General features: G+C 35.0%; 1 protein-coding gene across 3 annotated transcripts in view; it reads right to left on the bottom strand.

Annotated features, from left to right (window-relative positions):
* Positions 1 to 27,468, bottom strand: part of LOC150102983 (hexosaminidase D-like) — a 229,779-nt gene that overhangs the window by 180,175 nt on the left and 22,136 nt on the right. For all 3 annotated transcript variants that reach the window (XR_016548766.1, XM_090397339.1, XM_090397338.1), the window contains exon 3: positions 9,395 to 9,449. Coding sequence is in view for 2 of the 3 variants with exons in the window: in XM_090397339.1 (XP_090253465.1) it covers positions 9,395 to 9,449 (55 nt within the window). In the remaining variant the exon portion in view is untranslated. The remainder of the gene's footprint in view (positions 1 to 9,394; positions 9,450 to 27,468) is intronic.

Genomic DNA, 27,468 nt, shown 5'->3' on the forward strand with positions numbered 1-27,468 from the left:
ATTGTGGAGGCCTTACTTCAACGTCCTAACTTGAATCATAATGACTGTATATCTGTATCAAAAATTTGGGAAAGTTTAATCAGGATAACACATTAATTTTATTATTTGTTTATTTATTTATTTATTTTTTTAAAATTTCTTATATTAGTCTAATATTATTTAAGATTATTACATGAATTTCTGAATTAATGTCTTTAATTTAATCATGACTGATAAAAAAAATGTTTACTCTTTTAATACTTAGCGATATGACATCACGCGGCTTGTTCTATTTGTGAATGATCAATTGTTCGTATTCCACCTTGTTTTTTAAAACTATTCCTATGTAGCCACTGAAGATGGTCTGTAATATTCAGACTGAAATATTTACCAAATTAAATAATATTCTTGTGTAAATGTGTATATATTTTATAATCCTAATGTCACAAGTATCTTTAAAGAATCAAAATATATGCATATTAATTCTCTATATGCAAGTTGTGACTTGTATCTTATTATGCCTGCAGGTTCGCTAAATTTTTTTCGAGATAGTGCATTGGCTAAGGAATAAAACCAGATAATTACAAGGCAAAACATTTATTGTGATCTAGAGCAATAGGTGCAGAGCACATAATAATTACTGCGAATTTTACTCAAAAGTTTTAACACATTAAAAAATGCAATTCTAGCAACAGAACGTACTGTGCATTCACTACCAAAAGAAACTCATTATACCTTAACATAAAGATGTCTCCTATGACACAACTATGTTCTTCCTATCACATAATTCTTCCTATCACATATAAGCTTACAAGTTAACATTATTCTTCCTATAAGAATCTGTAGCATAATATTCTTCCAGCCACATACAATATTTATTTAACACTATTCCTGATTTTTATTACATAGAATCTCTTAAATCAAACATACTTAACAACACATAATCTTCCCTCTACTTATAACCAAGTTGCCCCCTTTTTACAAATAATATCTCGCAATCACACACGATTCCGAGGTACATTCTCTTAGCAAAATGCAATTTAAATTATTGCTTACTTGCAACTATCATGAGTGGAAAGTCCAATTAGCTCACAGCAAACTATATCGAGACTGGAGTGTCTTCTGTCTGGTCAGTCTTCATGCTGCTTGGACTGCGTTGGCATTTTCCCATAAAATTTTCCTCCATTGATCTTGCTGGGGTTCTGCCATAGCTACCCAGAGCCTAGAGAGAGGGCTGGCGGTGGAAAAACATGAGCCTTTGGTGGTGGGAAAATCAAGCCTCCTGGATGAAAGGAAGGAGCCCCAAGGAAGTCGAAAATAGAAAGCCTAAAAGTCCCGAGCCAAGCGCTGCATTTGCTTTTTATGAAGATTTTCAGCCCTTTGTTCTTAATGATGAACTTACCAGGATTAGCCAGTAGTAAAATGATGTCATTGCTGGCCGTTCAACCATACGATCTATGGATGGTACTTATCACTGTTAATCTGGCTTAATCCCTACTAACAGGTCAAAATGTATGTGCATTCTTACAGTAAATTTTATAACATCTTATTTAGTACATTTTTCTTTAATAATTTCAAACAAAAAACTAGAAAATCTATAGCAAAAATTTTACAAAGTTTAATTTCTCACGAGAGATTTTACAAAATCTAATTTCCTCACGGAGAATTTTTTTTTTTTTTTTCACAGTTCCTACTCTGAAGAAATTATCATCTTTAGATAAACACATTTGCAGAGTTGCAATAGTTGAGAACACTTCCAAAAATTAAAGCAAATTTGAATTCATGGTTTTGGTAATTTCCTCAAAAGGTTTCAATAAATTTAACAGTGGTTCCATTAAAGACCACTGATTTGAACTCAACATATTTAAATTGTTGTCAATTGTCTAGATAGTTAATACTCTTTTTTGTTAATGTATTCGTTGTAGCATATAAAAAGTAGAGTTCTACTGAGTAGGTATATCTTGAATTGATTTTATATGACTGGTATTCAATTCAGTTTGAATATCTTTTAGTTTTGAGCATGCAGCACAATGATTAGCCTCCCTACTGGCCTGAACCTATATGCGTCCAGCAAAACTAGGATGTGATGCATGCTCTGTTGAAAGAAAACGGATAAGAAGGTATGATAATCCTTCATGCTGAGGCAAACACTTAACCAGATTAACTCATGTTCATAGCTGTGTCTCAGTTATCTAGAGCAAAAAATGCAGTTGCCTGTCTGTTCGGTAATGGAAGTCTTAGTTATACTGAATAGACTAAAATATATAGAATTTTTTTTTTCTACTTCTTTTATCATATTAATTGTTTTTTAATGTCAGGACAAAATAAGAGATCCCTGCATACTTTATTCAGTTAAATATTGCTTTACCTTTGAAAACCAATGTGATTATCAATTTTTTGTTCTAATTGTGTCTAATCATTTAGTCAACAATACATTTCATTTGTTCTTGAAGAACTTGATTGAAGATAATTATTTTTATCAAACAATTATTTTATAAAATAATGAAAATTAAAAACATAAAAATAACAGGTCATATATGATCCAAATTAATTTTTTTTTTTTTCACAATCATATTTTGAAGAATACTTAAAATACATCTGCACTTTGACCATTTTGGTTATAGTAAACAATATACAAATCTTTAATCTTTAGAGGCACCTGTGGCATAGTATATTTAATAATAAAACACGCAAAAACCACAGTAATAACTTTTAATTAATAAAGGTACAAATATTTTGTACTGAAATTAACAGTACATCTTCAGTGTCATACAAACAGTTAAAAGAACAGAATACAAAGTAAAGAACAGTCGGTGGATCACCAATTAACATAGTTGCTGCGAGCTAGGAGATTAATTATTAAATATTATTAATCTTTTAAAGATAATTAATTTTTATTCATGGTTGCATAAAATAAAAGTCTCCCAGATTTTTGAGAGAGTGAGACAGTCATTTCAATTTAGATTCGGCCGATGTAAAATGGCTTCACAACTTTCTTTAAAAAGGCGTTCATATTTTAACCTGCATCTATGGAGGAGAAGAGCTTTATCCCACTGGATATTATAAGTAGTGTCAATGCTGTGTTGTGCTAGACCAGACTTATGAGGTTTCATGTATTCAATATAATATCGATGTTCCTAATTAATTCTTTTTTCCACAGAACAGCCTTTGTCCAAAATAAGATACATTGCATTCACATGGTATTTGGTAAACACCTACCAAAGATAGAGGTGACAGTTTATCTTTTGTAGAAGGCAATAAATAAGAATTTTGTTGATAGGAATATACGTGGGAATCAGATGATACTTCTTCAGAATTCTGCCTATCGGTTCTGAGATGCCTGGAACGTAAGGGATTGGAACTCTGCGGTCTGTTGAAGAAACCTGAGGTATTGGATAATAGGACTCAATTATCTGCTGGATTTGATTGGGGCTGTAACCATTTGATTCTATTAACTTTTTTATAGTGGAAAGTTCTTGTTGTAAGATTACTGGAGAGGAGCACACTTTATGTGCTCTATTAATTAAGGATTTGATAATGCCAACTTTTTGAGATGTAATGGGCTACCCATGGCATGGGTAGCCCTCTGTCTCCCCCTTTCGCAAACTATTTTTTGAAACACTTCGAAGACAATATGTTTTCATCCATTCATCCTCAACCCTCTCTTTGGTTTCGTTATGTCGATGATGTTTTTGCTATTTGGCCATATACTGAAGAAAAACTCTCCACATTTCTACAACAGATAAATAGCCTTCACCCACGTATTCAATTCACCATGGAAAAATAAAATTCTGGTAGTTTACCATTCTTGGTTATCCTCCTTACACGTACATCTTCTGGTACTTTGTCTACAAGTGTCTATCGAAAACCTACATTCACTGGCAGATACATTCATCAAAAGTCTGCTCATCATACATTTCAAAATACTATTTTACCAAATACTATGTGAATGCAATGTATCTTATTTTGGACAAACAGGCCGTTCTGTGTAAAAAAGAATTAAGGAACATCAATATTATATCGAATACATGAAACCTCATAAGTCTGGTCTAGCACAACACAGCATTGACACTACTCATAATATCCAGTGAAATAAAGCTCTTCTCCTCCACAGATGCAGGTTCAAATATGAACACCTTTCTAAAGAAAGTTGTGAAGCTATTTTACATTGGCCGAATCTAAATCGAAATGTCTCACTCTCTCAAAAATCTGGGAGACTTTTATTTTATGCAACCATCAATAAAAATTAATTATCTTTAAAGGATTAATAATATTTAGTAATTAATCTCCTAGCATGCAGCAACTATGTTAATTGGTGATCCACCTACTGTGGATCACCAATTAACATAATTGCTTTGTATTCCATTCTTTACTTTGTATTCCATTCTTTTATCTGTTTGTATGACAGACAGAGATGTACTGTTAATTTCAGTATGAAATTATTATTATTATTATGGGCGACTCCAAGGAGTCCTTCTCATCGAGGGAGGCCCAAAACATCATGTCCATCACAACTATTCGACATTCACACAGTATCTATCATACTTTGCCTTGAACTCATTCACCGTCATAGCACCCACAACAGACTCTGGCAGCTTATTCCACTCATTCACCACTCTAAAAGTAAAAAACCCAGCTCTAACGCCCTCTAACCACACTCTTGCCCAGCTTCCATGGATGTCCCTTAGTCCTCCCACCACCAGTCCTGTTCTCAAAAATATCCTCTGAATTAATCCTATAGAAACCCTTAAGCAATTTGAATGTCTCAATCATATCTCCCCTTTTCCGCCTATCAACTAATTTCTGCAACCCACAAATCTTCAACCTGTTTTTATAAGGTTCATTTCATAGACCTGCTATCATCTTGGTCACTCGCCTCTGGATCCTCTCAACCTCCTCCCCATCAAGAAGAAACCTAGGTGACCAAATCTGGGCAGAGTAGTTGAGATGGAGTCTTATCAAGGCTCGATACAGAGGAACAATAACTTGCTTATCTCTGCTCGCCAAAGTATTCTTCAGCATCCAAGTGATTTGATGAGCTGATTTAGTCCCTTTTGCAATGTCCCCCCCCTCCCCACCTAAACTTCAACTCCCTATCCACCAACACTCCCAAGTCCCTGGCCTCATCAATCTCCTGGAGTACAGTTCCACCATTGTGATATACTGCTGCTAATCGTTTCACCCCAAAATGCATAACCTTACATTTTGCCACATTAAATTGACATCCATTCTCCTTAGCCCAGACCTCCAATCTATCCAAATCGTCCTGCAAAATTTTGACATCTTCTGCATTCACTATTGCCCTACCCAACTTTGCATCATCAGCGAACAAATGAACCGTTCCTCTCAGATCCTTCCCTATATCGTTAATGAACAAATTAAACAGCAGTGGTCCAAGAACAGAACCCTGCAGCACATCACTAGTCAGGCTGTCTTTTGGACTCTACTCCTTAGTAAACTATTCTCTGGTATCTCTCCACCCTCCTATCCATCTCACCAACCCTATATCCATTCCCATATGTTGCAGTTTACAGATTAAATTCCATGTAGTATCCTGTCAAAGGCCTTAACCAGGTTCAGCAGTATCACTGTAAACCCATTATCCTTATCCAGTTCAGCCGTCACTGTGTTATAAAACCTGAGCAAGTTACTGAGGCATGATCTACCCTTCACAAAACGATGCTGTTCCCCATACAGTATTTCATTTTCATCAATCCATTCCTGTATTTTTCCCTTGACTACTTTCTCCAAGACCTTGACAATGACTCCTGATACTGATCGGTCGGTAATTTGCAACAGTAGTCTTGGATCCTCCTTTATGCAGTGGGACTATTTTCTTCTCTTTCCACCCCTTTGGGATTAAACTAGACCCAAGACGCGGATTAAACAATATGTTCAAGTGCACTGACAATTCTTTAGCCGCTTCACGTAAGACCTGTGCTAGTATACCGTCCAATCCCACAGATGTATTCACATTAAGGTTCTGTAATAGACTATTCACCTCCACTTCATTCACTACAATTCCCCTATAAACTAATGGTTCCTTCATTCCTTCAATGTCACCACCTGGATGATATACTCTTGCAAACTGCTCACTCAGTAATTCCACTATATCAACTGATTCAGTGACCTTCCTACCATCGGCATTCCTTAAAATCATTCTGCCGTGTACAGTTTTCTTTTACTTGCAGCATATTGAAAGAACTGTTTGGGATTCTCTTTAGCTTGCATGGCTAATTTCCTTTCATAATCCGCAATTGCTTTTCTTAACACACTCGTTACCCTTCTGGCCTGTGCTTTATACTGTTCGTGTGCCTGCAGATCACCATTCTCCTCATCCCCCTTCACAGTTGTTTCTTTTTTTGCAACTCAAGTTTAATGGTGTTATTCATCCATTTAATCGCTACTTGATTTACTATTCGGACTCTAGGTATACAGTCAGCCATAACCTTCTGCAAATGCTCCTTGACCACTTCCCATGCCCTATCAACATACAGCCCTTGCAGTTTTACATGCCATGGCACTGAACCAAGCAATGTCCTAAGCTTGTCATACTTGCCAGCACAGTAATTCCACATGTACCCTGTCTTAATCGAAAATTTCACACATTTAGCCACCTCCCAGGTCAAGACCCTGTGATCACTCTCACCAATAGGTGGCAACATAGTCATATTCATTACAGTCAAATTCTCAGATGCTATTACTAGGTCAAGCACTCTCGAACCCCTAGTATTTTCCATTACATGCTGTCTCAGATAGTTATCCTCTCAGATAGTTATCCCTTAGTAACTGAATAAAATCCAGTTCCTTCCTCACATGTGTCCTCTCCTCCTTCCAATCGATGTTACCATAGTTGAAATCCCCCATAATAATTACCCTCCTTCCACTCATCTCATCAATTTGTCTATGCATACGATCTCCACCATCTATTCCATCACCTGGTCTATAGCAGCACCCAACTGTACATTTTGTTCCGTTAGTCTCAATCTCACACCATATAGCCTCAAATGAGCTCTTTTCACTATCCTGCAATACAACTATTCTCCTTGGCTGCAGTTCATCAGCTATCATCAATAGCACTCCTCCCCCCATTTTATTCTCTCTGTCCCTCCTGAACACATTATACCCTACACATTCTATCCCACTAACTATATCATCTTCTGTCAGCCATGTTTCACTAATGCCAATAACCTGTGGCCAGGAAGAGCCAACCAAGGCCAAAAATTCTTCTTTCTTGTTCCTAATACTCCTGGCATTAGTATACATGAAATGCAGAGGTTCCATTTGTCCTACCCCTATCTTGATGCATTATACTAACTATCCCATTCTGATTTCTTGTCCTTCCTACTGGCTTTGGCACATTATATACATTCTTACACTTAACTGCCTCACTGATGTCTGCATATCCACTTCCTCCCCTCCTTAATAGTTTTAGTTTCCCTGATTTTGCACATCCACTCTCACTTCACTGAGCAACACTTTTTCCAGTCTTTGCACACCAAATCCATTCAAATGTAAGCCATCCATCTTGTACAAATCCTTTCACCCATCAAACTCACTCCACACATCCACACCACACCGTCTGTATAACCTGTGAAATATTTTTACTTTTATTAAATGTTATTACTGTGGTTTTTACGTGTTTTATTATTAAATACAAATCTTTATTCATATCACATAATTTATATTCTTTATAACAATTGATTGTTTCCCAGTACAATCACCCATTACAAATTGAAAGAAATTTATGAAGTAATTGTTATGCTTATATTTCCTGCTAGTTTAGATATTATGTGGCAGTTTTAAAGTAAGCAATACTTTTGCTATAATCTATCATTCGAAATAAGGATAGATGCATGCACCAAAAGTGAAATTTCATTTCCAAATTTTTCATAATAGAATTAATATTGTATTTTGCCTTTGATGGCTAACCCCCCCCCCCAACTCCAGCAACACTATCTCTCTCTCTCTCTCACACACACACATACACATGCACACACAAAATGCTATGTAACATAGCTGCACTTTCTTTTTATTTGAATTCATTATTTTTCCAAAGTAAGTGTGTACCAGGTATCTTAATTTTTTGATTCCATAAACTGAAATTATTATAAATTAGTACATTTTGTATATTTTCTGATTTACATTATTTCCTGATTATTATAAACAGGAAATTATGTGATATTGGGTAATTTGGGAAATCAATGTTTAATAAAACACTGTTATCCTACAATAGCAATATCAGACCTGTTTGAAACATCTGCTAATCAATCAGAAAGGTGAAAAACAAAATAAGAAATACAGAATCAACAAAGCCGGTATGGTAGGCAGTCAATTGAATAAATTCATATGGAATAAGAGAGAAATTAGTTGGAACACTAAATTAGCTGTATACAAGACAGTGTTCAAACCACTTTTAACTTATGGATCTGAGAGCTGGGTCAGAAGTAAAACACTTGACCAAAGACTAGAGACCGCAGATATAAGTCCTGAGAAAGATTATAGGCATGAAAGATGGCATCAATGGCAATATCATATTAAAAATGAGGATATTAGGAAAGAACTTGACATTGTCAGCATCCAGGAATGCGTTAGCAGAGCTAATCTCAGCTGGTATGGTCACTTAAACAGAATGGGCGAGGAAAGATTAGCAAAACAAGTGTTCTCTGCCAGGTTGGCAGGAAAACGACCCAGAGGAAGACCAAGATATAGGTGGATTGATACAGGTACAAGGTGCCTTAGACGATAGAAATATAAGATCTGATAATGTTGGAGTCTTGTCAAGTAACAGACTGATTTGGAGGAAATTGTAGATAGGAAGTTAGTAATGATGTAAATTTTTCATGTAGTTCTATCATATCCTGTACACCCCTTGAGGGTACATGGCAGGAATTTGATGATGATGCATGTAAGATATTAAGCTATTTGTTGCTTGGTCTTTTACTGTGCCTACATCATTCAACAGAATGGCAAACCCAGAGAAATTCAGGCAGTGGAGATAGTCAATGCACAAAATCAAGAGCTGATATGCAAAAAGAAATGGAATATGAGAGAATGTAAGATATTAAGATATTGGGCTTATCGACAATGTATATACATAATAATACACATTTTGTATATGCCATATTTCAGGACTGCAAAAATTAATTCTTACCTCCTAATAAATTTATAGGTGTCTATGTTAATGAGTATGCTGTATGTGTATTAATATAACGTAATTCCAAAATATAGTCAGAAATATAGTCTTCTAAAGATATAGTATCATTATCACAAAAGTAACAAGCCTTTAGTTTAAAATTTCAAACATAATTTGCATTTAATTATTCAAAGTGTTTATGTAAATTTAACTGCTGAAGAATATATTTTTGACTGACAAATATTTAACTATTTTGCATATTTCTATACTGATTCCTACCAATTCATAGTATGATATCCTTGGGGGAGCTCCTTTTAAATCAAGATGAACAAGTCTAGAGATGTAAAAAAAAAAAAAAAAAAAAAAAAAGAGAGAGAGAGATAATCAAAAATACAAATAAAAAAAAGCAAATATCTCTGATTTTTGAAATTATAATAAGAAGTTTAATTTCCAGAACCGAACAATAAGTAAAACATAGTATATATTGTTTTATGAAGAAAAGAAAATGAATTAAACATCATTTTTAAAGAGGTATCCTAGCAAAATTAATTCCTTGAAAAAGGAACTCGGTGTGATTACACATAAAAAGTTATGGCTGTATTTCTTGGCCTCATGTTTGAGGCCAAGAAAGAAAAGCAAGAAAAACAGTTTCCAGTACTAAAAAGAAAAACATCATTACTATGTTCTCAACATTTTTAAACAATGCTGTTTAATTATAACATTAAATTATATTAAATTATAACATTAAATTACAAATTATATTTGTTGTACAATGAAACCTGTGGAAAATTCATGACTAAACAAACAAACACACGTAATAACCACAGTAATAAGTTTTAATAAGTAAATAGTTCATCCTAAGTATCAAAGGACATCGTCCCATACTTTAGGAATAGCAAAAACGTCATTAAGGTTTAGATTTGGTCTGTGAAGTAGGGCTTCAGCACTTTCTTTTAATAAACCTTCATGTTTATATAAAGATCTATGCAAAAGTTTGGTCTTTTCTTAACCCAATGGATCCTATGGTTTGGGTTTTCAACTCCGTGTTGTGCAAGGCCAGATTTCTGCAATTTGATAAGACGGATATGGTCTTGATGTTCCGAAATGAGTTTATGAACAGATCTACCTGTCTGTCCTTCTCCTAAAGACAAACTCTCACCTCTGATGCTACCTGGCATGTACGAAGTTCCATGATGCTGTAAACTGTCTTACTATGGACAGACAGGTAGACAACACATTTCGGAACATCAAGACCATATCTGTCTTATCAAATGGCAGAAATCTGTCTCGCACAACACAAAGTTGAAAACCCAAACCATAGAATACATTGGAAAAAGACCAAACTTCTACATAGATGTTTATATAAACATGAGCATTTATATAAAGAAAGTGCTGAAGCCCTACTTCACAGACCAAATTTAAACCGTAATGACGTTCTTGCTATTCCTAAAGCATGGGAAATTGTCATACAAAACTGTGTAAATTAATAATTTTTTTATGTATGTTATTTTATTTTAACGTAACATTTTTTTCTTCCCTTCAGATATATTTTAATTTAATTCTATAACACTATTGCATGCATATTGAGATTCCATTGTAATCATGCGCCCTAATGTTATTCCTAGTATTGTTTGAATTAACTGTACTGATGATGTCCTTTCATACTTAGGATGAAATATTTACTTATTAAAACTTATTACTGTGGTTATTACATGTTTGTTTGTTTAGTCACAAATTATATTTGTACAGAGTGATATAAAGTTATCGCTGTGTTAAAAATATTTTCAAATATGATATCCTACACATACCGGCAATTGAATTAGAAACTTATTTAATACCGTGTTGAACATCCTTCAGTGACTGCCAGCACCAATCCTCTTCAATTTCTTGTGCATAGTTCAGTTAGATATGGGTCAGGAAAAGCCCTTACAAAATGCTTCAGTCAATTGCTGCACGCAGAAAGTTCTGTTTGTTCATACAAGCCTTCTCAGATGACAGCGATCTTGTTCCTGACAGAATGTCTTAAGACTACAATTACGCCTCTTAGACAGGCAACGTGGGTCATTTTTTTCACTGATTAAACAACTGGATATCTCACCTTTGAGAAACCAGTCAGCTCTGCTGTTTTTAAAATTGTGGCTCCCACAATAAGCCCTTTATCAAACTCCAAAAGATCCTTTGTTTTCCCATCATGATCAACACTAGTGGCGATTACTGACCAGTGGCATTCTTAAATAGTTTCACAGAACAAGCGACCAAGTATCTGCATACACGATGCATAAGTGATGTTTACGTACAACTGCACAAATTTTCTAAATCAGTGGCAAGATATGTGTAGAATTACAATGAGCATCTAATTTTCACTTTTTAGGTGGGAGATGAATATTGCCCAGTGCGAGACCACTGCCCCAATTATTAGAGACCTGTTGTTGCTTGAAAACGTTTCATGCTTGGTCTCTAGAGCAGTGCTTCCCAAACTTCTGGATATCAGGGCTCCCTTTGGAAAAATTTAAATATTTCACGGCCCCCTCGAAAAAAAAAAATCAAATATTACATTTTTAGTATCTTACATACACATTTGACATGGCACATTATCTCATATTTTTATATAGATTGATATATTGTTATTGTACATTTGCAGTACAAGCACATGAAATGTAAAACGATTAGTAATAAAGAAAGAATTATAAACTTAAAAGAAGTTTAATAGCAATTTAAAGTGATGGATGTGTCATACTGCTACACAAAAAGTCAATATCAGGTGCAATATTTGAAACTGCAATTCTTAGATTTCTGCTTTGAAATGAAATTTATATGAATAAGCATATAGTTACTAATATTCATTAAGCGCCGAAATACGCAGGAAGCAAAATTTGTGAACCCGCAATTTTTTTTCCATTAAAATATAAAAAATTAAAAAAAAGAAATAATAAAAATTAAATACGTTTCCTTTAAGATAAAAAAATCTACTTAGTCTTAAAACAGTTTAAATTTGTTTTCATTATTTCACCCTCCCCTCAACAAAACCTACGGCCCCCAAGGGGGCCGCAGCCCACAGTTTGGGAAGCGCTGCTCTAGAGCAAGGTTCTGGACTATGTAAGAAATTAATTAAAAATGCAAAAAATATATATAAAATTGATAAAAACAGAAAAAAAAACTCCTTAGCCCACCCACAGCACAAAATGGTACTACAGGTTTGCAAATAATCTTTCGTGGGCGGGAGCAACATAAAAAACATTGAAGAAGACAGTTGCTTTTTATAATGAGATCCTGGGAAGGATGAAATATCTAAATTTGGGTGATTGTGTCACCTCACAAACTATTTACAGTGATGGGCTATTCCAAAGATTGCAATATATATATATATATATATATATATATATATATATATATATATATATATATATATATCGCAATAATCTTTGGAATTTATAATCTTTTTATAAATTCAAAATATAGAGAATCATTATAAAAAAATTAAAAAAAAATCTATATGCCTTTACCATTATTTTAGGAAATATAAGAATAAAAAATGACCATGAGTGGGCTAATGATTTTTTTCACTTTTTTTTTTTTTTAACATAAATTTTTATTGTTTTGTATTTTTATTAATTTTTTTTACCTTGGTCTGGAAACTTGCTCTAGAGAACAAACACTGAACTTTTTCAAGTCACTTCAGGCTCCAATAAGTGACATGCCTTGGCAATGAAATTTATCTTATGCCTAAATACAATCTCAAACATCTATTGGAATCCACAGCTTGTTGGTTGGAGAGCAGACAGGCTAACCACTCAGTCAACCAAATATCTCCAATCAAGTCCCATGCTATCTCATGAAGCAAGAAATTTAAAATCTGATAATATTTTAGAAGATTTTGCTGAACAAACTTTTTTTTTTTTTGTAAAAAATTGGACCTTAATTGGGCCTCATGTTTTGCTATGGCCAGGAAACAGGAAATAATAAAACCAATAACTGTACATTTTTTTAATGAATTATACAACTTTCAGCAAAACTGATTTTGTGGACTATGATACCTTTCCGGCATACAAAAAAAAAAAAAAAAAAAGTAGCTAAATGGTCAACTTATCACAGTGTTTTCTATTAACATTCCTGGGATTAGTTATAGAACATATTCTTCCCTGAGGAGAAAATAGTACTATTCCTATGAAACTTTAATAATACTATTCCAAAATGGTAAAGTGAATTATTATTTTATGGCATCTCCATGGTGTCTTGAGACTTACTGTGGGAGACCCAAATCAACCATCATACATACAAGTCCTATCATACCTCTCCTTGAATCCATTCACTGTCAGGGAACTCACAAACAATTCTGGTAATCGATTCCACTTAGTCACCACCCTCCAACCAAAAAATCTGGTCCACACACTCCTACTAACCACTTTTGCACAACTTCCACAAATGGCCCCTAGTTCTCTGACTATTTGTCATATATTGAAAAATTTCATTTGCATCAATTTTATAAAATCCCCTTTAATATCTTAGTAGTTTCTATCATGTCCCCCTCTTTTCTGCCTATCAACTAAACTTTGTAACTCACAAACCTCCAACCTATCCTCATAGGAGTATTCCACAGACCTGTTACCATCTTGGTCATGTCTCTGAATCCTCTCGACAAACCAACTGGTCCCCAAGAAACCCAGGTGACCAAATCTGTGCACAGTAGGCAAGATGTGGCCAAATCATAGCCTTATAAAGAGGGATAACAACTTCTTTATTTTTACTTGTTAGCATGCTTTTCAACATCCAAGTGATTTGTTGAGCTATTTTACCAACTTTTGCAATATGCTCTCTGAACTTTAACTTTTTGTCCACCATTATTCCCAAGTCCTTAGCCACATCAATTTCCTACAATCCAATACCATCAATATGATACACCATATGCAATCTTTTCAACCAAAAATCTTTTCAAACCAACCTTACATTTTACAACATTAAATTGACAATCATTATCCTTTGCCCATGATGCCAATTTATTTAAATCTTCCTGCAGGATATCTACATCATCTTTATCAACTATTGCTCTCCTCAATTTTGCATCATCAGCAAACAACTAAATATCCCCTTTTAAATCTTTTTCTAAGTCATTGATATACAAATTAAATAGTAGTGGCCCTAGTACCAAACAACCCTGAGGTACTCCACTAGTCACTATTACTCTCCTAGATTCCACTCTACCATATACAACTCTCTGGTGTCTAATCCATCAGCCATCCCCTCATCCATACTACTAGCCTCATATCCATTCCAATCTGCTCCAGTTTTTGTAATAATTTTCCACATTTATACCTAAGAATAGTGATCAGAACTTTACCGACTTTGCTGCGAGATTTCCGGTATTGCACTACGTGCTAGGGTCACTTGCATTTAGCGGACGCTTAGTGATTGCCGATACTTTATAGTTTACTATACTATATTCGGCAAGAAACTCTCTGATTCCAATCTTTGAGTTTCTTATTCGGTTTTAAAACAATGTGGGATTTAATATCCCCTTAATTTAAATAATGTTTTTGTTGCCGAAATGAAGCTTATTAGCTCTTTATATTTAAGTTCCACATGGTATTCTGTCAAATGCCTTGGCAAAGTCAAGCAGTATCGTGGTGTAGCCAATACCTTTATCTTTATCCAATTCTGGGTCACTTTATTACAAAATGTCAATAAGTTACCAAGGGCCTCATGTTGGAGGCTTAATGGATTGATACAGCACTCAAAAAATGAGTGCTATATACAATCTTTCTGAGTGCTGTATACAATCCATTAAGCCTCCAACATGATATCCTCAATTTAAGCACTTAAGCCTCTACACACGGGTTACTAAGGGCTTACCCTTTACAAAGCCATGCTGTCCACTATAGAATATTGCATCCCTATCCACACACTGTTGTATTTTACCTTTCACCAACTTTTCCAATACTTTAACAACCACTCCCAATATAACAATCGATTTCTAGTTTTCCACCTGTCTTGGAGCCACCTTCATGCAATTGTATTATCTTACCCTCTTTTCACTCAATTGAAAACCCTTCCAGAGATGAAACTTAGATTGAACAACTTCGTCAGAGGCAATGCTAATTCTCTTGCACATTCATGTAGTACATGGGCTGTCATCCATCATTACAGTCACCTTCCTTGTGGTAATTAAATATGCATTAGGGCATAGATGTTATTATTATTATTACGTAACACCTCCAGGGAGTCCAAAGGCTCATCGAGGGAGGGAACCAACTCTACAACTCTCCATCTCCAACACTCCACCAACTGCAACTACCTTCATCATCTACACCAATGCCATCTACCACCAACTACCACCACTAATATTTTCAAAGACAATTACAAACATTCATGCCCATGGCGGGATTCGAACCTGCAGCCTTTTGGCTGGAGAGGGAGGATATGCTAACCACTCAGCCAACCAGGCTGGCAAATGTTTAAATGACTTGAAGTCCTGACAAATGGGATATAGTTCTGTTCTCTGAGGAAGCTTGTTTTAGCCTACAAATGGATTCTAGATGTTGTTCGATCTGGAGGAGAGAACATGGGATGCAGTACCATCCCTCCAACATTAGAGAAGGGAATACTTACAGAATAATGATCAATAGTCACACAGTTCAACATCATTCTGGAAAATTTATGCAAGCGCCTCGCCTCCAAGAAACCAAGCAGTCAATGAAAGAGGGCCTCTACTGGGTTATTGCACAATACCTAAATACCTATAATCTTTCTTCATAAACATTCAACCCATGTGACAAGAAAAACCTGGATCTAATATGCTTTCTATCCAACTCTACTAAACTTTCGGGTATGATCCCCAGTTTTCTCCCACCCATCATAAGCTGCAAAATCTCACTTGAGTATATTATATCTCCTCACCAAATTGTTTGTCATATCTCCTTTTGTTCATCTATTACTCAAACTTGGAAGACCATACTTCCTTGGTCTGTCCTCATATGCATAATTCTGTAGGCAAGTATCATCTTGATGACTTGCTGTTGATTCTTTTTTGTTGTTGTTGTCTCCTTTTCTCCTGTGAGCTCGAATGAACTTTAATTCTCTGTCTACCACCTCCAAGTCTCTCTCTCTAGCAACAATGCCCATTTGCAGTAATTATCATTAATATAATACTCAGCCTGCAGTTTCCTCATTCCAAAATGCATAACCTTGTTCTTAACATTGAAATAAAATCCATTATCATTTGCCCATATAACTAGTTCATTTAGATCAAACTGCAACAATTCTTTATCAGAAATATCCATCATCACCTTAAATAATTTTTAATCATGGAAACAATATCCCTTATCCAACTCTGCTGTTACTATATTAAAGACATGAGCAGTACGAACTTAGCATAGGCATAAATTGGAAATTAATATGCATAAACTGATTAGCTGGAGCATAAGGACTAGATTTTTTGCTTTAGGAATTATGAATGAGTGGAATTGGTTGCCAGAGTCAGTTGTTTAATATTTATTATTATTGTATAATAATGATGATAATAAATTAAGTAAAGACAAAACTAGCACTTAATAAAAAAAATTCTGTGATTAGTACCTCATCAAATCATTAGAGTGAACATGCGTAAAGAATGGACAGTTACATGAAGCAAGAACGGAATGAACAGACATCACAGAGAGCTTTCTTTCTACAGCTCTGCAGCTGGTCACATGATATTATCAGGAACCAGTGGAGGATAGGGCTTGTTATAGAGTATGTAACAAAGTGTGTAAAGAAAATGTTTAAAAAGAAAATTTACTAAAATAAAACTGCATACATGTGGTACATATAAATTATAAAAATCAACAGATTATAGGGAAAAGACTGCCATCTAGATAAGACATCAAGACAAAAGACCAATCCATTTCTTGATGTTCTCACAAAATATGTGCAGCAAGGACATTTTCTTTCTCACATTCTGTTTCTAAGTAGAAGAGTCTGATAGAATATACATTTTGGTCACAATTAAAACTTTTCAAGATAACTGAGACCACAGGGACATTTAGATCAAACTGCAAGAATTCTTTATCAGAAATATCCATTATCACCTTAAATAACTTTTAATTTCCCTTGTCTGCTTAGAGCAGTGTTTTCTCTAAGTGTGGTACGCATACCCCCAGGGGTACGTGAAATATCTCCAGGGGTAGGGGGGGGATGCGGCAATTTTCGGCTATGCACCATTAATTCATAGATTCGTTATTAAGAAAAAAATATATATGAATTTCCTACTCAAATTGTGATAACTGCTTCAATTGAATAGGTTGCAAATTTGCAGGCGATCACTTGTGAATCTTCTTCAGCTTCGTATGTGAATGTATATTGTGAGCTTGCAACAACGCAAAGAGTGTACAATAGCGACTGATAAAAAAAGTAATTATATGAATCATTAGTAGATGTAATTAAGACAGTTAAACAGATATTAATCAATATGCTTCATTATTTGATCATGAAAAAAAATTGTTGTTAGTTAAAATAACGATTAATGGGTTTATACTACTTTTACAGTGATAATTGCTTTAATAATGTATGAAAGTTATAATACCTATAATAAATATAACTATTTAGCATACAAATTCTTAAGTATGGATCAATGGTTCAGGACTGGATTTATAAAATGCACAAAAGAGAGCAATATAGAAGATACAAGTAGCTGTAAGCAACAAGAAAACATTATTATTGTATCTGGATCAAATGAAATTCAAAAGGGTTGTCGACTGACATCTGTAAGGAACCAACTAGGAAGAAGATGAAAAACCTTAAGTATGATATGAATTACTTGAAATGTGGATTTTTATGGACGGGAAATGAAGAGGAACCTATTCCATTATGTCTCCTTTGTGGTGAAATTTTAAAAAAATGAAAGCATGAAACCATCTGATTTAAATCGAAACATAATGAATCCAAGGACAAACCTGTGGAATTTTTTTCAAAATAAATTTAGAATTTAGAACTAGATTCTGATGATTTCTTAAAAAATAAATACAACAAGAATATGTTATCATCATCATTTTGGCTACAAATACAGAATGAATTTCCTGAATTAACAGATAAAGCTCTAAGGTTAATTTTTCCATTTCCAAGTTCACATCTGTGCGAAGTTAGATTTTCGGCCCTTGTAGATATTAAGATGAAGAAGAAGAACCACATTATAGATCTCAAACCGCATCTGAGATTGAAATTAACAATTTAGAGCCAAATATTGTTGAAATTTTATCCCACCATAAGCAATTTCACTCCACTCGCTGATGATAAATTATTAAAATTAAGTAAAAATTTATAGTATCTTTACACATTTTGTTCTATTAAAATACATACACATCTTAATTCAAATAAAATAGGCATTTACAATGAAATATATTTATTTATTTATTTATTATTTAGATAAGGGGTACTTGCTAATAATGAAAAGTTAAGAAGGGGTACACGGATCTGCAGTTTGAGAAACACTGGCTTAGAGGAAGACTATATCATGATTATTACATAAATTTTAGTGTTATTATTATTATTATTATTATTACGGGCAACTCCAGGGAGTCATTAGACTCATCGAGGGAGGCCCCAATCATTTTCATCACAACTATTCGACATTCATACAGTATCTATCATACCTCGCCTTAAACTCATTCACTGTCACAGCATCCACCACAGACTTAGGGAGCGCATTCCACTCATTCACTACTCTAAAAGTAAAGAACCCAGCTCTAACACCTTTACTAACCACACTTTTGCCCAGTTTCCATGGATGTCCCCTAGTCCTCCCACAACCAGCCCTGTTCTCAAAAATATCTTCTGAATTAATTTTATAGAAACCCTTCAGTAATTTGAATGTCTCAATCATATCTCCCCTCCTCCGCCTATCAACCAATTTTTGCAACCCACAAATCCTCAACCTGTTCTCATACGGTTCATTCCACAGACCTGCTATCATCTTGGTCACTCGCCTCTGGATCCTCTCCACCTCCTCCCCATCAAGAAGAAACCTAGGTGACCAAATCTGAGCACAGTAGTCGAGATGAGGTCTTATCAAGGCTCGATACAGAGGAACAATAACCTGCTTGTCTCTGCTTGTCAACGTATTCTTCAGCAACCAAGTGATTTGATGAGCTGATTTGGCCACTTTTGCAATGTGTCCCCTAAATTTCAATTCCTTATCCACCAACACTCCTAAATCTCGTGCCTCATCAATTTCCTGGAGCACGGTTCCACCAATGCAGTAAACTGCCTCCCATCTTTTCACCCCAAAATGCATAACCTTACATTTTGCCACATTAAATTGACATCCATTCTCCCTAGCCCAGACCTCCAATCTATCCAAATCATCCTGCAAAATTTTGACGTCATCTGCATTCACTATTGCCCACCCAACTTCGCATCATCCGCAAACAAATGAACTGTTCCTCTCAGATCCTTTCCTATATCATTTATGAACAAATTAAACAGCAGTGGTCCAAGAACAGATCCTTGTGGTACACCACTAGTCACAGGCCGTCTTGTGGACTCTACTCCTGAGTAAACCACTCTCTGATATCTCTCTGTCAACCACCCTCCTATCCATCTCACCAACCCTATGTCCATTCCCATATGCTGCAATTTACTGATTAGAATTCCATGTGGTATCCTGTCAAAGGCCTTAGCAAGGTCCAGCAGAATCACTGTAAACCCATTACCCTTATCCAGTTCAGCCGTCACTGTGTTATAATACGTGAGCAAGTTACTGAGGCATGACCTACCCTTCACAAAACCATGCTGTCCCCGATACAGTATCCCATTTTCTTCTATCCAATCTTGTATTTTCCTCTTGACTATTTTCTCTAAGACCTTGATAATGATTCCTGTTATGCTGATTGGCCGGTAATTTTCAACAGCAACTTGGAACCACCTTTGTGCAGTGGAACTATTTTCCCCTCTTTCCACCCCCTTGGGACTGACCCAGTCCTGAGGCTCAAATTAAACATTTGAGTTATCCTTTCCAATTTAGTAATAGTGCTTTTTGAGAAACTAAATAAAAGGACATGCAATAATGCAGCAATTAGTCTAGTGTTTAAAGCCTCTTCAGATAAAAATTTAGTGGCTCTTTTTCACACTGGCAATGACAGCTACTTTTGTTATGTGAAGACAAGTAACTGCCAATCCAAAACCTTTATTTAAAATGGCAGTGTCTATGTCAGGGGTGGGCAAGTTCTTTGGTAATAAGAGCCACATACAATACTTTTCATACATTTTTGGATGTTCAAGAGCCACAGAAACAATTATTTTAAAATCGTATTTATAAATAACAAAAAATACAACTATACAGGGTGTTCGGGATAAATTTGACATATTTATAATTAATTATATTTTTCCGTAAGTTACATGTATTAACACACACTTCTCTTCATTTAAAAGTTTGGACCCTTCTTCATTCATATACAAGATGTCAGAAAGGATGGATAGCTGGAACCCACCTGAATCATGGAAGAGAATAACTTGTATCATGATGATTCGTGCCCGCCATCAAAATAAGGATATTACGACTGCTGCCCAATGCTCCCTGAATACAGTAAAAACAATCAGGCATGAACTAGAGACTTGCAATGGTGACTACGAGGATGTAGCAAGAAGAAAGATCCCTAGCAGACGATCTGATTGCATTCGTACAGCAGAATTCCTCGCAAATCTGCAGGAACAGGTGTTGAAGAACCCTGGCATTGGAATTCGGGCTTTGTTCGTGGAGTTGCTAACTGTAGTCAAGCCCTGGATAACAAGGGTAGCCAATGGTAGGCTGTATGTATGGCAGCAGGATTCGGCCCCTTGCCACACCTCTGGGAAAAGTCAAAAATGGTTGTCTGAAAATTTCTACGACTTCACCAGTCCAAATGTTTGGCCTCCAAACTCCCCAGACCTTAACCCTATGGATTATTTTGTATGGGGCGCAGTTGAAAAAGACACCAATCGCACTTCCAGTAATACAAAAGCCCAGTTAATGGATAAAATTAAAACAGTTTTTGCGGCCCTTCCCAGGGAGACTGTAGCATCAGCTTGTTCGAGGTTCCGAAGCAGAATTGAAGCTGTGATCGATGCTAATGGTGGTTATTTTGAGTAAATCTTGTTGATAGTATTGTAATTAACTCTGCCTGTAATGTTTTTTTGTCAATTCATTAAATTTAATAGATACAAAGAAGATTTTCTTTTTCCTTACGAAACTGTCAAATTTATCCCGAACACCCTGTATAGTAGTCCTACTCGCCAAAGAAGAATATGTTTAATCTCTACTTGTTGGAGTCTTTGATTGAGTCTCCATTTGTGCAGTTAATAGTTTAAAATCTAGCTGGTAGGATATCAAAGCTGTTCTAAAAAGCTCAGTGAGGTGGCTGTTAGTGAAGATAGCACGATGTTTTGACTTGACAAATTTCATTGCAGAGAAGAGAGAGAGAGATTCATAGCAGTAAGTTATCCCAAAAACAGAGAGTATTCGGAAGCCAGTTTTCTGAAGATTGGATACTTTGCTTCTGGGATTTGTTTCCAAAAGTCAGTTACAGATGAGCTTTTATGTACTAGTTCAAACCCACATCTTCCTGCAGCTCAATAAGCTCTGTCTCTATTGAAGCAACATCCACGGTAAAAGGTGCAACAACAGGACATCCACCATTGATGACATCAATCACAAAACGCTTCGCAAGAAATTCAAAACATGGCTTTAACTTTTTTTAGTTTCTTAAACCTATTCTCGGAATCATTATAAAGTGTTTCTAAGTTTCCTTCGTATTGTTTCAGTTTACTGTGTTTAATTTCCGCATCAGGAAAAGCAGTTATTCTTAATTTAAGGTTTATTTTATTCTAAAAACTGATTGGGCAAGTTCTGTAATAACTTTGTTCCTTCCTTCAAGTGCCAGATTTAAATACTGGAGGTGTTGCATTTAAATCTGGAAAACAGATTTAAATGCAACACCTCCAGTATTTACAGACAACACCTTTAAAACATTTAAAGGTGTTGTCTGTAAAGAACAACATCCTGTATCTACCCATCCATGATCTTCTAGATGTGGGCATTTCTTTTTCTTTTCTTTCATGAAAGCTATGATTTGTTCAAAAAGAGCAACAAACTTATTCAGAAGATTGATAGTTGATAGCCATCTTACAACAGAGTAGAATGAAAGGTCACTTGATTTTTCTTCAAGCTTCAGCTCCTCAATAAAATTTCTAAATTCACAGTGTATTTTTGCACCTGTCCAAATGAAATTCACAATTTCTAAAAGGCAATTTATAACATTGTTGAACTTGAAGTGTTTGCTTACTAAATGCTCAAAGTGAATGATACAATTAATAAAGAGACATTCAGGATTGATATCATGTGTCAATTGCCCAAATAGGCCAGTATTTTGACCTACCATAGCTGGTGCTCCAGCTGTTGCAATGCTAACAAGTTTATGCAATGGTAGTTGAGCATTAAATAAAGCTCTGTTAAGTGCATTTTTGATGTCAATACCTTTTGTGGTTTCCTTTAAGCTTATCAAGTCTAAAAATTCTTCTTTTACATTTCCATCGTTTGTAACATGGCAAACAAATATAGCTAGCTGAGGGATATCTTGAATTTCTGTAGATTCATCCAATGCTAAGCTGAAAGCAATGCAGCTTTTCAGATCACTCTGCAGTGAACATACGATTGTAGAACTAATTTCAGAAATACGTCTCTCAGCAGTGCAGCAGGAGATAGGAATTTGTTCTATTGCCTGTTTAAGTTTTGAGTTCTCTGGAGCAAGAATTACAATCACATCACTAATATTCAATTTTACAAATTCTCCATAACTGTAAGGTAGTTTACTTCGAGCAATATTCCAAGCTATAACAAAACTAGCTTCAGTAGCCAAATCACTTTGCTTACAGAGGGAAAATAGGCTATTTTTTTGAGTGACAAAATAATAATTCAAGCATTTTATCTTGTTTTTCAGCAGTACTGATTCAGGAGGAAATTCAGATTCATATTTTTATGATTACATTCATGGTGACACTTTAAATTACTGGCTTTAAAGTGGCTGATGGTTGTATGACAGATAAGACACAGAGCCTTTTCACCCTTAACAGTAAAATCAAAATCATCCCCCCCATAGTTGGTTAAACACTCTCTTTTCTTGTTTGTATTTTCGTTTTATACGCTTCTGTTGCTCAGTAATTTTAAACAAGGGTTTTATAACTTTCACTAAAGTCAATCTTAAGTATTTATTAATCAGAAAAGTACTTATGTACACTAGACTACACTAGTTATGTTCCACTACCACCATAAGTGCGTAACTTGTGTGTACTGCATGAAGAGTGATGACGCAGAGTCCAGACAACGAAGGCAGTGGGAAATGCATATTTTGGAACTAATTTTGGTGGGAGCGACACAGGCCATCAAAATATTCGAATACTGATACATACTATACTACTATAGATTATTAATATAAAAGTTTATGAAAAATGGCAATGAAAACCAATATTGTCTCGGGAACCACTCAGAGTAGCTTTGGGAGCCGCAGTTTGTCCACCGTTGGTCTATGTGATTAAGTTTGTAATTGGAAAGATTTACAAATACTTTTTCCCCAGATAATGAATGGTTATTCTGTTATAAGAACTTGTACAGGAAGTTAAACTTCTTTGAAAAACAGTCACTGCAGTACTTATTTAACTTTTAAGGTTTTCTGAAATGTTATCAATGAAATTCCAAGTAACTGAAGGTAATGAACTAGCATTAGTGCTATTTTCAATAGAAAATAGCACTAATCTGGTGATTCAAATTTGAGGATGTAAAATGAAACACACTAGTCTGAAAATCATTTGAATTTTACAGGAATAAACATTTGCTTTATTACTTAAAAAGTTTGGAATAATAGAACTGTCTCCATTTCTTCCAAAATAGGAAATCAGAAAAATTCACCTTTTTTTTGTGTGTGTGTGTACATTGTAGCTTCTCTAGATGACGTGCCAATTCCCACATCTTCCAGTCAAGACTCAACATGCAGAAATGAAATTACAGGAGCAGAAGATTAAACACACTATACTCATCAGATTTATTAAGATTTATTGTAGTACAAAACAAAATCTCTAAGTGTGTGCTGTAAATAAGTAATGGCTTCATCAGGAAGATAAACTTATTAGGGAATATACAAAAATTCTGAACACTTCTAATAATTGTTTTTAAAATGCATTATTATACAGGTATATCCATGGAGTCAGAACACTCATCAGAGGAGATTCATTATTTACACAATACATGCCCACAGACTTTCCTTTGTCACTTCATCCCTAGGGAATCCAGGTGACCAGATCTGCATGTAGTAGTCCAGATGTGGCTACACTAAAGTCTCATAAAGAGGGAACAATAACTTCTCAATCCCTGCTTGTTAGTGTGTTCTTCAATAACCACACAATCAGATATGACGTTTGGCTACCTTTGCAATATGCCCACCAAATTTCAACTCCCTATCCACAATTATCCTCCCCCAAGTCCTGCTCTCATCAGTTTCCTTAAATTCAGTTATATCACTATATTACACAGCTTGTGATCTTTTCTTCCCAAAATGCATTACCTAACACTTGGCCTCATTAAACTGGCAGCCCATATATCTTTGTCCATACTGCTAATCTACTAAAATCATCCTGAAGAATCTCTACATCACCTTATTTACTATCGCTTTTCTCAGTTTTGCATCATCAGCAAACAACTGAATATTTCTCATCAAATCATTTCCTATGCCACAAATTAAATAACAGAGGACTAAGTACTGACCCCTGTAGTACACCACTAGTTGCCTACCTTCTCCTGGACTCAACTTCTCCACAAAACACTCTTTGATATCTATCCTTCAGCCACACTCTAATCCGAATCACCAGATACATATCCATCCTTCTTTGCTCCAATTTATGTAACAGAGATCTATGTGTAATCTTGACAAATGGCTTTGCTAAGAACATCAGTATCACTGTTTAGCCATTTTCCTTATCAAACTCCATTGTAACTTGATCATAAAAAGTAAAGTCAATTATTATGACAAGACAAACCCTTCACAAAAGGATGTTGTACCTCAGAGTATCTTATTCATATCAACCCAGTCCTGAATTCTATCTTTCAACAATTTCTCCAATACCTTAACCATCACTCCTGAGATGTCAATTGGCCTATAATTTACTGCTTCTGTCATGGCAACTCCTTTAATTGTAACTTAAGAAAGTCACAACAGTTTCTGTGGTTTATACACATCTGCTATTATCATCAGCAGCCATTTTCTGTCTACTGTTAGAGAAGGCATCCCTCAAAGCCCTCCATTCAATTCTATCTTAAGCTTTTCTTTGCCAATGAATTTCAACGACCTCTTTAATTTCATCATCCCATCATCTCTTTGTTCATATAGATCTCTTTCATCTTCACATAGCTTTCTTTCCATTTCTTAGATACCATTCATCATCTTTGTCCATTTTTGAGTGTTTCTTCTTGCAACAACACTTGCCCATTGCCATCCAGATCTTTTAATGGCTGTTATAATATTTCTCTCTCACCATAGTCTGAGGTCTGATCCAAGTCTGTGCTTTCTATCTAGAATAGTAATACCAAGTAACGATATTTCCATTTTCCTCTAAGTAATCCTGAGCGTTTCAATTTTTTAGTCTAAGTTTCACTTCCATATGTCATGAACAGAAGTATACAATTGCCTAATATTTTTAAGGCAGAATGGGATGCTTTTTTTGAGTACTTCATGGTATTTCCAAAGGCTGTCTGACAAACTTGAATCCTACATAAATTTTTTTTCACAATCTCCTTCTACTATGATCTTTTCTCCTAGATAAACATAGGAGGTTACTATATCAATTTCCTGGTGTCCCATTTGTACTGGCGTTTTGGTGATGTATTTATTATACATTATTTTTGTTTTGTCTTTGTTTACATTTAATTATTTCTTTTTACTTTTTTGCATTCAATTCATTGATCATTTATGGAAATTATTCTGCAGAGTTTCCTAAAAGAACAATGTCATCAGAGAATCGTAGGTAATCTAGTTCTTTCCAATTTACCATAATTCCATTATTTTTCCAATCCAGGTTTTTAAAAATTTCTTCCAGGCAGTTGTACATAAGTGAAATGGCATCTACTTGTCTAACTCCTTTTCTTTTTTATTATAGGAAATTTCACTTTTGTTCCTCATTTTATAGCTGCAGTTGAATATATATATATATATATATGACTAAGTATATCAATGCAAGTTTTTTCAAATCCTTGATTTTTGAGGGCTTCTAAAATAGCTAATGTTGAGAATGAATCAAGTGCCTTTTCATATTACACACACACACACACACACACACACACACACACACACACACACACACACACACACATATATATATTTTTTTTCAGAATTCATTTTTACTCAGTTGGAATATTATGAAAAAGCTTTAATGACTGATACCGAGAGGAAAAAAAAGATGACATGGTATATTTGAAAAGATACTACTACTAGTTTACTAGTTTCGTTGAATTGAACGAAAATTCAACGAAACTAGTAAACTAGTAGTATCTTTTCAAATATACCATGTCATCTTTTTTTCTCTCGGTATCAGTCATTAAAGCTTTTTCATATATATATATATATATATATATATATATTGATCATATCACGCATATATATATGTGTGTGTGTATGTGTAATATGATCAATAGTGCTGTAGGTTTTTTTGAATCCCGCTTGTTCTCTAGGTTAACAAAAATCTAGTTTGTTTTGTATTCTGTCACTCACTAATGATTTCTGTGAAAATTCTGTATATTGTTGAAAGGAGACTGACAGGGTGGTAATCTTTAATATCTTCTCTGTCTCCATTTTTAAAACTACAAAAAGGATACCATTAATACAGGTCTGCTATAATGAAAACAAACTACATATTATTATTATTATTATTAGACACCTCCAGGGAGTCCAAAGACTCATCGAGGGAGAGTGTGCCAACAGCATCGAATGATTGGTCCCCTTCCAACTACAAACTGCGTTCCAACTTACTTAACTGCCAGCCTGGTTGGCTGAGTAGTTAGCATACCCACTCTCCAACCAACAGGCCGTGGGTTTGAATCCTGCTGTGTGCATAGATGGTTGTGATTGTCTTTAGGTGGAAGATGAATTTCACTGCCCAGTGTGAGACACCACCATTTCACTTATTGGAGGCCTGAAATGGCTTGCAAAAGTTCCATGTTTGGTCTCTACAGCACGGTTTCCAGACCATGTAAAAATAAATTTTTAAAAAAATACAAAAAATATATAAATTGACAATGAGTCAATGGAAAAAAAAAAAAATCCTTAGTCCACCCATGGTACAAGTGCACTATAATCTTTCATGGGTGG

This window comes from Typopeltis vanoorti, chromosome 9, assembly GCF_054136105.1.
Source record: "Typopeltis vanoorti isolate ZY-2024b chromosome 9, IOZ_Tvanoo_1.0, whole genome shotgun sequence".
NCBI lineage: Eukaryota > Metazoa > Arthropoda > Arachnida > Uropygi > Thelyphonidae > Typopeltis > Typopeltis vanoorti.